Genomic DNA, 19,308 nt, shown 5'->3' with positions numbered 1-19,308 from the left:
GCACAAAAAATCCCGGACAAAAAATCCCCAAGAAACATTTGCTGCCGAATAGTTAGGTATCTAAAAGTTTTCCCGAAATTTTAACAAATTTCGAATTCCAATTCCATGCTGAAAACTTCAAATTTTACATGACAAAAGAGTGTGTTTTTTCAAAAATCGTGGAAAATATGGGGAATGAGCTAAGGCCCCGTTTTCATGTCAGGCACTTAACGCGCGATTACAACTACATACATTTTAGTGAAGACCGTTCACATGCTAACGCGCGTTTTAGGTCATTAAGGCACGCGTTGGCATGTGAACGGTCTCAAGTAAAATGTATGTAGTTGTAATCGTGCGTTATCAAAATGCGCGTTAAGCGCCTGACATGAAAACGGGGCCTTATCTCATTCCCCATATTTTCCACCATTTTTGAAAAACTCGCACTTTTTTGTCATGTATGTATAAACAAATTAAGTTAGCAAAAATATAACACAAATAAAGTTTTCAGCATGGAATTGGAATTCGAAATTTGTTAAAATTTTAGACAACTATTCGACAGCAAATATTTCTTCGAGATTTTTTATCCGGGATTTTTTGTGGGGATATTTTGTCCAAAAAAATTTGTGGAAATTATTTGTCCGGGATTTTTTGTGGGGATTTTTTGTCCAGGGATAATTTGTGGGGATTTTTTGTCCGGGATTATTTGTCCGGGGATTATTTGTCCTAGCTTCAGCAAAACCATCTTTTACTTTTATAGTTTTCTAAAAGTTTCCAAAGTCAAAAGTCAAAATTTTGGGAAAACTTTTAGAGAACTATTCGGCAGCAAAAATTTCTTGGTGATTTTTTGTGGGGGTATTTTGTCCAACAACATTTGTGGGGATTATTTGTCCGGGATATTTTGTGGGGATTTTTTGTCCGGGGATTATTTGTCCGGGGATTTTCTGTCCGGGGATTTTTTGTCCGGGGACTTTTTGTCCTGGGGTAATTTGAGGGGATTTTTGTCCGGGATTATTTGTCCGGAGATTATTTGTCCGGGCCCCCGTGGGTCATATCCTGCGTGGAATTTTGGGCAAGAGAAAGATGTCTGCGTGATTGGTGCCGAGTTTGTTCAAACCAAACAAGCGCAATAGTGAGACCACTTCAGGGCAGTATTTAACGCTGTTTACGCGCAATCCTAAGAAATTTCTGCGCAGTTTCTTCACAGTCCATAAAATGTGGACCCACTGGTACAAACCAGAGCTCAATCGACAATTTAATAAATCAATGAAAGAACCAGTTAAGGGTAAAATAATAGAAATAAGATGATTATTTAAATATTGCGGCGGCTGTAGCAGATGGTCTCAGCTATTTTGTACTACAAAAACAACTTATTACATCAAAATAATTACCAATAGTAATTGCTGGTTATACAAAATAAGAATCGAATATGCAATTTAAAAGGTGGTCAGGGGAGGGAGATAAATAAAATGACAACACAATAAAAGACTCATGTTAAAATCAATTGAACGAAACGCAAGAAGGAAATATGCTTCCCGAAAACATCAAAAAGTTGGCCAAACACATATTCTACGACTGAAAAATGTTCGTATAAAATTTCGTAAAAAATTATTTTCACCACAATTCTAAATCTTTTTCTTCAACTTAAAGGGCCTAGCCGGGTAAGATGATGAAAAGTGCCCCCAACTCGATTCGAATTCCATATAGGTCACCGTTTAGCATATATAGTGAAACTAACTTTCTGAAGTTTTTAGCCCCCTAGGTGGTCATGTGACCCACCTAGAGCCTAATTAGGGTTTTTATGTTTTTATTTTTTATCTCAGCCGCATCGAGAACTAGCGAAAAACTTTAAATAAAAAAGTTGTAAGCTTTAAAAAGTTCTGGCCGAAATTTTTTTTTTAATTTTTGGCGGGAAATTTAAATTTTAGAACGATTTTAAAATTTTAAATAAGTATAAAAAAATAACCAAGACATTCGTTTTCACGAAAAAAATATATAACGTGTATTTTTGCATAATGTTTCACCCTGAATTTTTTCAAATTTTTAAAATTGGTGAAACGCACCTTTAAAAATAAAAAACCGCATTTTTTCGTTTTTTTTTCGTTTTTTGATACAATTTTATACATGTTTTTCAAAGAAGGTAACACCGTCACTAGAATAGGTAAAATACTGAAAAATAATTGGGGTTTGCTTAATAAAAATTTTTTGTAACGCCATCCATTTTCAAGATACAGGGCGTTGAAGAAAACAAAATTTTACACATTTTTTACGATTTTGCCGAAACTACTGGCAACATTGTAATAAAACTTTTTTTTAAGCGGGTTTTAAGAGGTAGTTATTGTGCATGTTTTGACATACAATTAAGGATTTGATATTCATCATTGGCGCGCCTAGGGGTAATGGTCTGAACTTTTCAAAGAAAAAAGATAGTACGCCACTGACATATTTCAAATTAACAATCATTTTTGAATTCCTCGTTCAATTTGCGATAAAAAAACTATCTTCTCATTTTTTCATACGACGCGCCGTTTTGCTGTAAAAAATAAAATATCTTAACGCTTCCAAAGTATTCGAATTAGTTTTTATACTTAATGGATGTACGAGTTTATGTAGGTACTAGGTTCGCTTTCAACATGCAGTAGAAATAAACAAACCAAGGCACGTTAAATGCTACTAGGAGCACTCCCGAATCATAATTTACAATTATAAACTTTGGAAATCATGATTTGTGATTTACAATGTATATAAATTGTAAATTATGATTCGGGTATGCTCCTAGTGGCATTTGACGTGTCTTGGTTTGTTTATTTCTATTGCATCTCAAAAGCGAACCTAGTGTAGATGTAGAAACTGCTAGAAGTTCGAATACTTTGTAAGGGTTAAGATGTTTTATTTTTTGAATAAAAATGGTGCGTCGTATGAAAAAATAGGAAGATAGATTTTTTGTCACAAATTGAAAAAAGAATTTAAAAACGATTGTTAATTTGAAATGTGTCAGTGGCGTACTATCTTTTTTCTTTAAAAAGTTAAGACCATTACCCCTATGCGCGCCAATGACAAATATAAAATTCTTAATTGTATGTCAAAAAATGCACAACAACTACCTCTTAAATCTCGCCAAATTTTATTACAATGTTGCCAGTAGTTTCGGCAAAATCGTAAAAAATGTGTAAAATTTTGTTTTCTTCAACGCCCTGTATAATGAAAAAGGATGGCATTACAAAAAATTTTTATTAAACAAACCCCAATTATTTTTCAGTTTTTTACCTTTTCTAGTGATGGTGTTACCTTTTTTGAAAAAAATTTATAAAATTGAATCAAAAACGAAAAAAAAAACGGAAAAATGCGGTTTTTTATTTTTAAAGGTGCGTTTCACCAATTTTAAAAATTTGAAAAAATTCAGGGTAAAATATTATGCAAAAATACACGTTATATATTTTTTTCGTGAAAACGAATGTCTTAGTTACTTTTTTATACTCATTAAAAATTTTAAAATCATTCTAAAATTTAAATTTCCCGCCAAAAATTAAAGAAAAAAATTTTTTCGGACATAACTTTTTAAATCTTACAACTTTTTTATCTAAAGTTTTTCGCTAGTTCTCGATGCGGCTGAGATAAAAAATAAAAACATAAAAACCCTAATTAGGCTCTAGGTGGGTCACATGACCACCTAGGGGGCTAAAATTTCAGAAAGTGAATTTCACTACATATGCTAAACATTGACCTATATGGAATTCGAATCGAGTTGGGGGCACTTTTCATCATCTTACCCGGCTAAGCCCTTTATACGTTTTCTTGAACGTAAGAAGAAATTCATTATAATAGTTACTTTTGTAAATTCATTCACTTCTTCGTGTTTTTCTGCACGCCACATTGCCATGACGTCACACTGTCATTTTTTAGGTTATGTGCCATGTGCATCTTAATAATTGTAAAAGACCGAATTTCTGCTGCTCTTCGTGCTTTGGTTTTAAATACCTCAGAAACGTTTCAGATTTATTATTAGTCGACAACTATCCCGAAAAGAACATATTATAAATATTAATAAAATTACGGCTTTTCTTCAGAAACCTTATTTTTCTAGTTCTAAAAGCTCCTGAAAATGTCTATTGTTCTGGCTATAATTAATTATTACGTAATAATTAAAAAATGACTTTTTTTTATAAATTTTTTGGCCACGGCAGATATTATTTTCGATTTTTTGGATCATTTGAAACAAAAAACGTCTTTTGTAATTTTCTCTTAAATTGATCATTTTCGAGTTATAAACAATTTAAAACTAAAAAAAAAAACGAAAAATGACGATTTTCAAGGCTCAAAAACAATTATTTTTGTAATCATCAAGTACCTAAATTGAAGTTTAAACCTTTTTCCATCAGGTCCCCATAAAAAATTTTGCCATATTTTATTCTAAAATATATTTTTTACAAAGTAAATTATCAATCGAAGAAGCACAGAAAACGACATTAAATATCGTCTCCATACCGGTACACGACAATTAGACCGAAATCATTAGACCGAAAGCAGTAGACCGAACTCATTAGACCGAAAAGCATTTTACCGAAACCTCACTAGACCGAACAGCATTAGACCGAAATGGTAAATAAATTTAAAAAGTTTGCAGTAAATTATGCTAACATTTTGTATATCTGTCTTTTTGTTTATTGTATTTTTTTGTATTATTTTATATATAGACTGTGTAAATTGTTACTCTGTACAGTCTGATGTGAAATAATTTTCATCCGTTGAACAAATTAGTGAAGGTAAAAATAAATTAAGGGTAGACTGATGTTAACACCATTTTAACTGTTTATAATAACCATTCAAATAACATTTAGTTGTAATTACATTAGTCTTATCTCTTTTGCTGCGACAAGTAAAAATAACTGCTTTTCGGTCTTCTGCTGTTCGGTCTAGTGATGTTTCGGTAAAGTGCTTTTCGGTCTAATGAGTTCGGTCTACTGCTTTCGGTCTAATGATTTCGGTCTCTTTACAGTAAACCCTCCATACCACCAGATTGACAACGGGTGGAATACTTTCTTTGGTTACAACCTCCCGAGATTTTCAAAATTTATAAATCAAACAGGATGCCGAGGAAATTAAGATGAGAGAATTTTAAATAATTCACAACTCATCTGCTCAGCGTGGTAAAAGTTCCAACAAGAAAGCTTCCTCAATACTCCCACAAAAGAGTAAATGAATTAAAAATGTATAAACATTTTCAATTTCTTTGCAACACGAAAATGCAGCAGCTGCATAATACTCTGTATAAATCGGAGAGTGCAGGAAGAGTCTATACCGGTTTCGGAGGTCTTTTCCCCCTCATCAGTAGTCCCATATCCTCTTCTCTCCGATTTCTCCACATATCATACTTTGGGCCCTTCCTCCACGTATCATCCACTTATGATACGTGGAGAAATCGGAGAGAAGAGGATATGGGACTACTGATGAGGGGGAAAAGACCTCCGAAACGGTGTAGACTCTTCCTGCACTCTCCAATTTAACCAGAGTATTATGCAGCTGATGCATTTTCGTGTTGCAAAGAAATTGAAAATGTTTATACATTTTTAATTCATTTACTCTTTTGTCGGAGTATTGAGGAATCTTTCTTGTTGGAACTTTTACCACGCTGAGCAGATCAGTTGTGAATTATTTAAAATTCTCTCATCTTAATTTCCTCGGCATCCTGTTTGATTTATAAATTTTGAAAATCTCAGGAGGTGTAACCAAAGAAAGTATTCCACCTGTTGTCAATCTGGTGGTATGGAGACGATATTTATTGTCGTTTTCTATGCTACTTCGATTGCTAACTTACTTTGTTTTTCGGTAGATGGCTCTAGTTCATCCGTGACATTTCTTTCTTTGCAATTCGGAAGGGCCCAAAGATACGTGGAGAAATCGGAGAGAAGAGGATATGGGACTACTGATGAGGGGGAAAGACCTCCGAAACCGGTATAGACTCTTCCTGCACTCTCCGATTTAACCAGAGTATTATGCAGCTGCTGCATTTTCGTGTTGCAAAGAAATTGAAAATGTTTATACATTTTTTATAATTTTTTAATTGATAATGATGAAGGTTCCTTATGAGAAGACGGGCGATCGGGCCGCAAACAACTAAAAAACATTGTTTTAAAATGAAGTAAGTCCAAAATACTTAAGAACTGATATAATAAGGTTTTAGCTTGAATTTAGGTACTTCATAATTTCAAAAATGATATTTTTTACTCATGATTTTGAGGCTTGAAAATCGTCATCTGTCATTCTTTTTTTTTTCAGTTTTAACTCGTTTATAGCTTAAAAACGATCAATTTAAGAGAAAAATTACAAAAGACCTATTTTGTTTCGAATGATCCAAAAAATCTAAAATAATATCTGTTCGCGTCGATTTTTTTTATTTACAAAAAAGTAATTTTTTGATTATTAATTAATTATAGTCTGTACAAAATTATATCGGGCACCCCTTGTTTGTTAGAATTTTTAGCATACTAAATTACATATCAAATAATTTTATCCATTAAACCGATCGGTGTAGGTCAACTTTTCAAAAATATCAGCGTGGCGGCACGACTAACGTGGCGTAATGGGGCGTGAATTTCTTGGAGCAGTGTATGCAATATGTTTAAAATAACTGACATTTGTTCCAAACCTAATTTTTTTCTACATCTACAAATGGTTTTGTAGAAAAGACAGCAAAGTAGTTTCGTAATGTTTACTAGCATCTAAATGTCGCAGCGAATGCCTTTCGTTGGGGTATATTTGAAGCTGATAGGGTTTTCCGGCTTTTATTAGGCTGTTGATTAGCTGGGTAGTGTGGTAGAAGTGGACGTTCTCGTCTATTAGACCGTGGATAATTAAAAGTCGATTTTCCCTGCGAAACAAAAAATATTGTAAAACAAATATTAAGATAAAGTCTCAAATGATAACGTTATAACGTCATATGTTTGTTATTTTTATTTAAATATTTATTTCATTCCAATTTCTTTTGATTTTATTATTTTGTTAATTTTCGGTTTGGTTTTATTAGTTTTCTTTCAGTTTATTTAGTAGTGGGCGCTCAAATCTTTTATCAACTAAATATTCTGTTTAATCTTTCCCTTATTTTCAATTCTTATCTTTCCCCGTATTCAAATCCAATAAATAGCTTAACGATAGACATATACAGTGATGAGCGCGCTAATAACCGGCAGAACAACGCAAAGATGTAAAACACAATAGATTAAAACTATAAAAAATGTACAGGGTGCTATTAAAAAGATTAAAGTTAGGGGTTGTAACTAAGAGATGAATATTTAGGAGATGATTTTTTTCTTCGCCATATTAAAGTGTATTACAAATGGAATAGATCAGTTTTTGTCTCATTAAACAATCTTTATTCTGTTAAGAAATATAGCCTGGATAAATTAGTCTGGGACACATAATTAACAAAAATAAACTGATATTTTCTTGTAGATTTACAAACCCATTTTATTGTTAAAAAATCTGTTGAATAGACGATAAAAGACCACACCCAAAACTATAAAAAATATACAGGGTGCTATTAAAAAATTAAATTTAGGGGTTGTAACTAAGGGATGAATATTTAGGGGATGATTTTTTCTACGCCATAATAATGTGTATTACAAATGAAGGGTACAGGGGAAAAAGGAGGAATGTCAGTTTTGTTGAATTTTTCAGGAGAGCATTTTCAAAGTTATAAGACTAAAATGTTAACAAAGTTAATGAAATGTTTTGTTTTATAACGTAATTTTTTTAAATCATGTGTTTAGTATGTTTACTCTGTGGTTACACACGAAAACAATGTGTAACAATAAAAGCGTTTTAACTTATTTCTGCGTGACTCACAACTGACATAGCCCCTTCTTCTCCTCTATAGGTATCTTATTATTCGTGTTATCTCATGACACAACACATTTTTAACCACTGTTATTTACGTATAGCAAAGTACAAAATATAACCTATCTAATGAATTATTAAAACAAAAATGAAAATTTCTGACATTCCTCCTTTTTCCCCTGTAACCTTCAAATGGAATAGACCAGTTTTGTCCCATTTTAAAATCTCTATTCGTTTAAGAGATATAGCCTGGTGGAATGAACACATAACCAGGATGTCTGAATCAAGGATAGTAAGAATAGCCAGGGACGAGCCACCGTTAGGCAGAAGAAGTATAGGACGCCCAAGGAAAAGATGGAATGACAACTTAGGGGCAGAATGAAAGGCACCGTTGAAGAAAAACGGGCAGTACTGCCTATATAAAATAAAAAGAAGAAGAAGAAGAAGAAGAGAATATAAAACAAACCAAATACGATTACTACTAATCAGATGGAATAGCGCATGAGAAGCAGCACAGAATGGAGAAATGTGGGGGCAAGATATGCGACTAACTGAGAAATGATGATTACCATGTGAATCCGCTGATACCGCGATACCGTGATACCGCTGCTTTATCACATCTTATTCTATTATTTTATTATCTCATTATCTCATTAATTATGTGAAAGTGAAAAACTCTAACAATCATTTTAAAGATGAACTTCTCCGGAATGGTCGTTAAATAAAACATCTAGTGTGGAAGACATAATTAATGAAATATATACATTTATGCAATCTATACTTACTCTTCTGGAAATTTATTAATATAGTTGAGTACGTTCCCACTATGATAACCATCGTGATTAAATTCGGGAAGATCCATGTATCGCTCCGTATATCCCGTATCGTATAAACTCCAATTCGTTACCGGCGCTCCGGCTATTGCTATTTTGAATATTTCTGGATAACTTATTAGGCCCATTAAACTTAGATATCCACCTAAATGTAAAAGTTTAATCGATTATTTAGTATGACAAATACATTATTTGTAAAGATAAAATAATATAATTAAAAATAAAACATTGCTTTATTTTTAATTATTTTATTGTTTAACATTATCTGCATATTAAATCAATTATTAGATTTATTACCACGTTTTTATATACTTCGCCTGTTCTTTGGCTGTCTATTTGTCACTTTCTCCGGGTAAAATCTTGTAATCGATTTTAAACATACTTCCTGACTAGCTAGAGATCTGAAATTTTCTGAATAGCTCAGAACTCGATCACAGCATAATAAACTAGACCAGCAAGGACACTCCCCGATGCCGCCTTTGAAGTTGAAAAGTACAGAGTCGCCATTTTTCGCGTAGTACATCTCAGTGGTGATGTGATGTGTTCGTTCATCAGTGTTGCCGATGTCACTATATGAAATTATATTAAGCCACTGCTAAAATGATCAGATTTTGCCAAAAATTATGTTAAAATTTTTGATCTTGGTAGTTTCTAAGGGTAATAAAAATACATTAAGAAAAAAGCTATTTTATTCAACTTGTTAATTCAAAAATACTTTGACAAAATTATATGTAATATATTATACTATAATAAAACTACACCTGGAACGCTTTCGAATAAAATTTCCTCATCCTCATCTTGTGAAAATGAAGACTTTATGCGATTAAAATAATTTAACATTTTTTGTCTGTTTGAAAGGAGTAACATTCTTTTACTCCTTCACTTTTGCTAACACTAATTTAATATTTGCTCACAGATCGCATTTAAACGTCGACAGACAAAGATATTTAAGAAAACGTGATTTTTTTATTTCTGCATTGCTGCAGTATCAGTTATTGCACTAACTTTATTACCCGTAAGAGATTCTTTTTGAATATTTTCTGGAATTTCTGCAAAAGATTACAATGCAATCGCCATTCATCGTCAATATTTTGTGTTATGTCCCAATTATTGACATAATTCCCACAGGCATACGTATAAAATTATGTTAAAAAATATATATTATTATTATTAGAATCTCATAAAAGTTAAGTAAATCTGATAATTATGTACACACCGGCAACACTGTCGATTTTCTACACTGTCTGGTACTACGCGAAAAATGGCCGGCGATCTGCGCAGTAATAGTGCGCGAACTTTTCCCGCCTTCTAGTGTCACTGCTGTTGCGTTTTCTATGCTGTGACTCGATGACAATGCAATATTCAACAGCTTTTACGTGGATACATTCCGTTTTATTTGGAATTTTAAGCCATTTTAAATTTTATATGGTAAAATGAACTCTCACTTTTCTCAAAAGATGGCGCTACTAGTTTTCTCAATAGATGACGTTACTTTCTATGTCATGTAAATTTTCTATTCACTTATATTTCTATTCCATTTGTAACCGCTACTGAATATTTAAAATGGCCTCGCCAGTTTGTTTACATAAAAAATTCTCAAAAATAAATATTTTATTAAAATTAAAAGTTCTTGTCTCAGGTGCAGTTTAAGTATATAAATATAAATAATAAAAACGTGGTATTATAAAAAGATATTTTTTACTTACGTATTTTTTATGGGAAATAAGCCACAATTTTACTAAAAAATGAATTTATTAACGTTTCGAAGCCCAAATCGGGTTTCGTTGTCAAAATACAAAAGAACAACTTAGAACGGGATCCTACAACATTCACAAGAAATAATACGAGGAAAATAACAATACCATATATAAAAGGACTATCCGAGAAACTTAAAACGATAGGAAATAAATTCAACATTTCAACAACATTCAAAACAACAAACACATTGAGATCTATTCTATCTAAAACTAAACCTAACAATGAACAAGAAAGAACAAAGAATTGCATTTATAGAATACCTTGTGAATGCGAACAATTTTATTTAGGTGAAACATCAAGACCATTAAACGTTAGAATAAGTGAACATTAATCTTATATTAAAAATAGAGAATTTGATAGATCTCAAATATGTCAACACGCATGGGATAATGAGCATAGAGTTCAGTGGAGAGATTCAAGTATAGTCCTGAAAGAATCAGATAGTAAAAAGAGAAAAATCAAAGAAGCGGCTCTAATTATGCTAAATGAAACCAATTGTGTCGCAAATTCCTCGGTAGAATGCAGTACGATGTGGTTACCCATACTGAAAGAGGAAGTCAATAGAAAGAAAATACCACGATTAGTAAGTCAATAACATATCGAGTTAGTACAAATTTTATATTTTAGTATTACTTATTGTATATCTATGTAATATTAATATTATTTATAATTTAAACATATTAAAGTCAGAATTTGGTATTAGTTTTCTTGAAGGTAGATTAAATGTAAGACCAAATACTTACGATGTCGGGATAGTATCACGAGGTTTTTTCCTGGTTTTCCCTCGTGATTTACTATGGAATCTCTAACGCGAGAATTTTACTGTCATCGTTGCATTTGGTTGTCTTTTTAAAGACAGATCACATGCTATGATTTTTTTGCGACGGATATTCTTGAGTTGGGATTGATTTCATGTAATCGAATGAACTATCTTTTAGTAAAGTCGTCCCAGGAACGGAACTCATAAATATTGGCGATATCATTTTAAAGTCTTCTACTTTAAAATGTATAATATACGTCTGAATTGCCAATATAAATGAGTCAGATTAAATAAATTATAGAAGAATTTTTTTACTTAGCAACAACATGTTTGTTTATTTTAATAGTATTTTGTATTTTGACAACGAAACCCGATTTGGGCTTCGAAACGTTAATAAATTCATTTTTTAGTAAAATTGTGGCTTATTTCCCATAAAAAATACGTAATTATAAAAATGCCACAAGGAAATAGCTTCAGAACAACATTAAGAAAACGTGTAATTACTTAGTGTATTTTATACTATTTTTTAGACATTTTAACCAATATATTATTTTTACTTTATAAATAAATATGGCTGAGGATTTTACGTTCAAACGTGAACGTTTTGTTTATAAAGGCGCACCGCCTTTATAGTGAGCCTAGTATTGGTAGATTCTATCAAAATAGATAAAAAGATTACGAATTGGGACTTGCTAGGCTAGATGATAACATCTTTACTTTCCATAAATACATCTTCTTCGAGATTGGCACAAATGTAACAAAAAAGAACGGCAGGAGGATACTTGACTTCAACCAAGCAACATTTGCGGAGTTGATTAGTAATCTACAGGAAGAAACCACTGACTTTCCCACCTTCAGAAATTCTGTTACTAGGGCATACAAATTAAGCAGTAGGAGCAAAACCGCCTCATACCGTACCCTACTGTAGTTCAGAGAAATAAGGAAAAAAAATATCGTGTTGGTGACACATCCCCCTCCAGGCTGAAACCAAATTTTTCGAGTAACATGGTCATCTATGATAATAACCTATATGTTTCCTGCAGCCGATTTTGATGATATACGTAGTTATAAACAAATGAAGATCAAAAAACGGTAAATTTTCGCTTTTTTCGTCTCTTACTAAAAAATTGGGCATTTTAAACAAATTTGAGAGTAATAAACTCATAAACCGTATAAAAAACTTCAATGTGGCGTTCGCTGAATATGTCTATCCTTATTGGTTACTTAGAAAATTGCCAAATAAATCATAAATTTTGAGTTTTTATAAATATTCATAACTTATGTAAAAATTAACTTAGAACCTTCTTATTACATGGAATGCTGAGACTTATGGTGCTTAAATTACACCCTAAATTTCAAAGCAATTGGTCAAATAGTTTAAAAGTTATTTAATTTGTTTATCCAAAATTATTTTTTTTTGCAACACTGTAAGTCAGAAAATGATGAAGTTACAGTAATATTTTGGATAGTTTATGAAAGAAGAAAATTTACAGTATTAATTTAATTTAAAAAAAATGACAAAAAATAATTATAGATATTGCAAAATAATTTTGCAAAAACATGTGAATTAAAAAAATGGGGGGGGGGGGCTAACTTTGTCCCTAAATGTCCTAGAACAGTTGTTTTTCTTTCTAAATGTGTATAAAAATTCAGTCTTTCTAAATATGAAAAAATAATTTTTCTACGGGTAACGGTTAAAAAGTTATTCTAATTGTTTATAAGTAAGCAAAAAATGGACATGTTTTTGCAAAATAATTTTACACTGTTTAAAATTATTTTTTGTCATTTATTTTTAGTTAAGGTAGTAGTATAAATGTTCTTCTTTCATAAACTGTCCGAAGTATTATTGTAACCTCATAATTTTCTGACTTATAGTGTTGCAAAAAAAATGAATTTGGGAAAAGTAAATTAAATAACTTTTAAACTATTTGACCAATTGCTTTGAAATTTAAAATATAATTTAAGTACAAGAAGTCTCGTAATAAGAAGATTCTAAGTTAATTTTTACCTAAGTTACGAATATTTATAAAAACTCAATATTTATGATTTATTTTGCAATTTTCTAAGCAACCAATAAGGTTGGACATATTCAGCGAATGCCATATTGAAGTTTTTTATACGATTTATGAGTTTCTTACTTTCAAATTTGTTTAAAGTGCTTAACTTTTTGGTAATAGACGAAAAAAGCGATAATTTACCGTTTTTCGATCTTCATTTGTTTATAACTATGTATATCATCAAAATCGGCTGCAGGAAACATATAGGTTAATAATATAGATGTCCATACTACTCAAAAAATTTGGTTTCGGCCTGGAGGGGGATGTGTCACGAGAAAAACCTTATTTCTCTGGACTACTGGTGGAATGACGAAATTCAGTCGAAACGGACAGAATGCCTTAGATTCAGACGAATCGCCCAGAGACACAGGACCCAGCAGACAAAAGACGAATATAAATCCGTCAAGAAAGAACTAAACAAACTTATAAAGAGGGCAAAGCGCACATGTTGGCAAGACTTGCTGGAAAATGACGTATGGGGCGATGCCTATAGAATAGCCACCAAAACGCTGAAGTTCGAGATCCCATACAATCTGTGCGATGAGAAAAGAAGAGAAATAGCTAACACTCTCTTTCCCAACAAGCCCGGCATTGAACATACGTACACGTACAATACACATATCTGTCCGGAGGAAATAAGTAATGCTGAACTCATCAAAGCCGCAGAGTCCATTAAAGTAGGTAAATCCCCAGGACCCGATCGTGTGCCACCAGAGGCGATAAAACTAATAGTGAAAACACAACCTGACGCTATCAAAGCCATATTGAACCAGCTGCTGACAAAACAAGAGTTTCCTAACCAGCTCAAGCTCGCAAGACTAACTCTAATACTCAAATCCGGTAAAGACCCGGAAGAAGCCATCGCCTATGGACCTATATGCCTACTCGACTGCCTAGGAAAGTTGTATGAGAATATTGTTAAGAACCGTCTTGAAAGAGAGCTGAGCGAAAAAGACATCATCTCAACCAGACAGTACGGTTTCAGGAAAGGAAAATCTGCTATTCGCGGTGTGCAAGTACTTGGAAAGGGAAACGAGAAACGACCCTGCGCGAGTCGCGGAGAAATATTGCAACTATCTTAAATAATTCATATTGTCAATTGAAATTGTCAAATTGACGTATATTTCATACCTTCTGTCAATGAAGCAGAAAAATTATATATTGCTCCACAATATTGATATGATATGCAATTATTATATAAAGGTAAATTTAATTAATTGTATTTTGCTTGCAGTACTGCATTTTAATAACTAATTTTATTTACTACATACAATTGTTGATGTTTTCATAACATAACCTGAATCTTATTTTTTCTTCTTATTATTTTTTTGGACTATGGCCTTGACAATTATCCAGTAACCAGGACTAATATAATTGGCCAATATAATTAAAAGTGCGAATAATAGTACAGAGCGTAGAAATAGGGGTCGCTTTGCCGAACTTGCACGGTCCCAATAGATGCGGTCAAGCATATTACAGACACTGTGAAGAACACCAGAAAAATATGGGCCGTTTTAGTAATGTTTGACGTAAAGAACGCCTTTAACTCGGCCAACTGGGCCCATATTATTACTAAATTAGAAACCGCTAAAGTCTCGGGATATCTGATCAATATTATAGAAATATATTTAAGCGGGAGACATGTTTCAGTGGCCAGAAATGTCGAGATGAAACTAACAGCCGGAGTACCGCAAGGTTATGTACTAGGTCCAACGTTGTGGAATGTCTTGTACAATGGGGTTTTAAATATCGATTACTGTAGAGACAACATGGCAGTATATTATATCGACCAGACGACCTTGCTATATTGGTCACCAACGACATGTACTGGGACCTTGTGGAAATCGTAAACGAATGCTGCGAGAAAGTAAACAGGTGGATGGAGAATAATGATCTTGAACTTGTAGGTCGAAAAACAGAAGTGGTCATCCTTAAAGCTCCAAGAAATGGGCCGGACTTGACCTTCCAAATAGGTAGTAGTCAACTAGAGCCGACGTACTGTGCGAGGTATTTGGGCATCGATCTGGACAGAGGCCTAAGATACACGAAACACTTATTAAGAGTTGTTAAGAAGGCAGACGAAAGGACGGCAGCTATCCAGAGAATAATACCTAACATTGGAGGTCCCAGCAGCAACAAGAGAAGTTTGTACCTCCAAGTGGTGCAGTCGACCCTTCTATATGGAACCCCCGTCTGGATCAACGTACTAAAATACCAGAAGTACAAAGATATCATAATAAGAGCCCAAAGGAAGCCTGTTTTAAAAGTGGTGAGCGCGTACCGAACCACTTCCACGTTGGCCTTAAAGGTGATAGCGGGCACGCTTCCTATTCACCTGTTAGCCAAAGAGAGACAAATGCTGTATGAAGCCCACGATGGCCACTTACCACAGGTGAGAAGGACAATACGAGTAAACATGCTAATGGAATGGCAAAGGGAATGAGAGGTATAGACCACGAAGGCTCGCTGGAACAAAACGCTGATCCCGATGTTGTAGCTTGGTACAACTGTAAATTTAAACGGGACCATTACTACTTTACTCAGTTCCTGACGGGTCATGGGTCTTTTAGGTCTTACACATATGGCATCAAAAAACCAACGATGACATCCACGTGTCATGAGAAGGACGATGCGGAACATTGCATCTTCCGGTGTAATGTTTTCGTCGTAGAACAACAAAGGCTGCAGAATAGGTTTGGCGTTATCTCGCCCAACAACATCATGCAGATTGCAATGACCAGCAAAGAGAATTTCGAGTGTATAATCGACCATATAACAAGCATCATGAAAAGGAAGTCTATAATGGAAAGAGTAGAACAAGCTGGATGAGGGAGTCTACCTCCTCAGGGAGTCAATTGTAAAAAGAAAATAAAAAATAAAAAAAAATTCTTCTTTATTTTTCTCCTTCTGGTATAAAAATGTATCGAGTTACCTTCTCTTTTTTTTTTTTGAATGTTCCCTAGCTCCTCCGCTTGGGAACTAGATCTTTTCCTTACACGCTCACCGCTATTAGGTAAGTGCTGTAGATATAATAAATAGCTCTAAGGGCACCTTTAATCCGGTCTGCGCGGGGTATCCCCATGTTTCGTTCGCTAATGAACTCGTCCAGTGATACCTCGGGTCGAAGAGGGGGTGGTTTTAGTTAGTAGGCGACCTGGCAGGGATGTCCGAAGGGGACCCTGTGTCACTTAGTTTTGACACCGTGCCGTCGGCGTATGTCTCTGGTTTGGTTGAATCCAATAGTACTAGGGACACCTTCCCTAGTCGATTTACAAATCTTTCCACCTCATTCCAAAAAAAAGATTCTATCAAAGTAAGCAGGCTGCGTTGGCTAGGGCACTTAGAGAGAATGAATGAGATGGACCGGTCAAAACACATTTATAACCAAAGACCGGAGGGAGTGAGGAGAAGAGGCATTCCCAGAGCACGATTTAAGGACCAGCACGATTTAACTGAAAACCAAGACGAAGGATAGGACGGAATGGAAGCTGATTCTGGAAGAGTACAAGACCCACCTTGGGTTTTAGAGACAATGATGATGCCGATATTATTTTTACTAGGGATTAACCATAACTTCAGTTTAAAATAAATTTGTTTTGATATACGTTTAGCCATTACTACCCCTAACCTCAGAGAACATGAGAGAATGGTTTGGTTGGAGTTCAGAGAAGCTGCCTCGAAGGTCAGAATAGCCATCATGATTGCCAACCTTCGTCGCGGAGATGGCACTTAAAGAAGAAGAAGAAGAAGAAGAAGAAGAAGTGAACCTTTGCTACAGTTTGTTACAACACAGTCGACGCAGCCAACCGTTAGCGCTGTTTCACATTATAAGAATTTAAACGTGCGAGGGTTAGAACGAACGACGACATTCCAATGGTGGCTCATGTAATCATATGGAGCCTTTCTCACTAGACGGTGGTTGGAACGTTCGGTGAAGTCGCCGTGTCTATGCCGTCCCTCGCTTAAAACAACAGACGGCAGCCGTGCCGTCTTTACGCACCCAGTAGCATAGGGGACTTGCTACTGGGAATGCATCTTTTCATATGATACTGTCGTTCAGTCGCACGAAGGTAGTTTCTTTGGTAGTTTGGTACATTATTTTCATTTACACTTTGTGGCTGTTTGAAGTAGGTGCATATATTTTATATTATGATGTCTCCGATTGATAGTGAAATATTAATAACATTAATTGAAGCGAGACCTGTTCTTTGGGACAAAACAATAGAAATATGTAAAGATAGAAACAACGAGAAATGCTTGGAATGGTGTATGCCGTGTACTTAACAGTGAATTTGACGAATTAGGTGATAAAGAAAAAAATACTTTTGGTGGGTACAGCAAAATTATTTATATGTTACTGATAACAACAATAATTAAAACTGCTAAGTATATTATAATAAACTTTATTTTACATATTTGCAATTAACGTTGAGTATAAAGGGTGTTCCATCAATATGTGTGAATTTTATTAGATAACGTTTCGACGCCCAATCGGATGTAATAAAATCATATTTTTAGTTCAATTGTGGCTTATTTCCCATTTAGAATAGTTTATTACATAGATTGTATACGCTAATTAGATGAGCTAATTCAAGATCCCACAAATAACTTAGTAGAATAACGATTATAAAAACAAATTAAGACTTTTAATTAAAAACATAAGACATAATGACTGACAAAATAGAAATTGCAAATGAATTAAATACGCATTACAGTACATTAGGACAAAAGTATGGACAAAAAATACCCATTTGTAATGATACATCAAAAATTATGCATCAAAGGATATATAGACTGTGCGAAGAAAAAATCAGCCGAACACAGTTTGATTTTCGAAATGCAGTGGGTACAAGAGAGGCTCTATTTAGTATACAAGTGCTATTTCAACGATGTAGAGACGTAAATTGCGATATTTATGCATGTTTCATTGATTACCATAAAGCGTTCGATACAGTAAAGCACAACAAGCTGATGGAGATATTAACCAATATTGGAATTAACACCTGTGATTTAAGGATTATCAGCAATCTGTACTGGAATCAAACATCCTCTATCCGGACAGAGGCAGGAGAATCCGACGATATCAAAATCAAACGTGGGGTCCGTCAGGGATGTATACTATCCCCACTGCTGTTTAACATCTACTCTGAGGAAATCTTTCAAGAAGCAGTGGATGATGTTGAGGCCGGAATTCGAATTAACGGAGAATGTATGAATAACATAAGATACGCAGATGACACTGTGGTATTCGCTGACAGTTCTGAAGCCCTGCAGGAGTTAATGAACAGAATCGCGGAGGTCAGTCAGAGATACGGACTTTCAATAAACACTAAGAAAACAAAATGTATGATTATCTCTAAGAACAAACAGCAATTTGGACGAATCAGTGTGAATAGTCAACAAATAGAAAGAGTAAAAACATATACCTACCTTGGTACGAACGTCAATGAAAATTGGGACCATTCTATAGAAATCAAATGTAGGATAGAGAAAGCAAGATCTGCATTTCAAAAAATGTCAAAGTTGTTCAAATGTCATGATTTGTCGATACCCATAAAAGTCAGATTACTACGATGTTATATCTTTCCTATACTGTTGTACGGAGTTGAGTCGTGGACTCTCACAGACGCCACCTGCAAGAAAATTGAGGCTTTTGAAATGTGGCTTTATCGTCGAATCCTGAAGATATCTTATACCGACCACATTACTAATGAGGGTGTTTTGCTGAGAATGCAAAAAGAAAAAGAGCTGTTAATCAGAATAAAAACAGCCAAAATCGAATACCTCGGTCACATCATGAGGAACAGTGAAAGATATGCACTGCTGCAACTGGTCTCACAGGGAAAATTAGAGGGAAGGGAGGACCAGGAAGGAGAAGGATTTCGTGGCTGAAAAATCTACGAACGTGGTTCAACACAACCACTACAAATCTTTTCAGAGCAGCAAAGAGAAACAACACAGCAAAATATCTTCGTGCGACTCAATTCTTATTGTGTAAAAAGGATAGGTACGTCAAAACTACCGCACGAGAAAACCCTCGCACGTTCAAAATTCTTATAATGTGAAACAGCCCTTAGTGTAATAAGAGGTC

The 19,308-nt window shown here is 34.1% G+C and overlaps 1 protein-coding gene across 3 annotated transcripts in view; it reads right to left on the bottom strand.

Moving 5' to 3' along the window:
- The window catches only part of LOC114328560 (dipeptidyl peptidase 9), a 149,918-nt gene that overhangs the window by 23,238 nt on the left and 107,372 nt on the right, over positions 1 to 19,308 (bottom strand). Inside the window, exons 8-9 of one of the 3 annotated variants that reach the window (XM_050651678.1) lie at positions 8,595 to 8,787; positions 6,623 to 6,844 (exon numbers count right to left, since the gene is read on the bottom strand). In XM_050651678.1, coding sequence (XP_050507635.1) covers positions 6,640 to 6,844; positions 8,595 to 8,787 — 398 coding nt within the window. In that variant the 3' untranslated portion in view covers positions 6,623 to 6,639. Of the gene's footprint in view, positions 1 to 5,328; positions 6,845 to 8,594; positions 8,788 to 19,308 lie in introns of those variants that run through there. The other 2 variants (XM_028277433.2, XM_050651679.1) reach the window with 2 other exon arrangements.

Source organism: Diabrotica virgifera, chromosome 5, assembly GCF_917563875.1.
Source record: "Diabrotica virgifera virgifera chromosome 5, PGI_DIABVI_V3a".
Taxonomy (NCBI): Eukaryota; Metazoa; Arthropoda; class Insecta; order Coleoptera; family Chrysomelidae; genus Diabrotica; species Diabrotica virgifera.
Note: the sequence above shows the minus strand (reverse complement) of the source record. Positions and strands in the feature narration are given on the sequence as shown.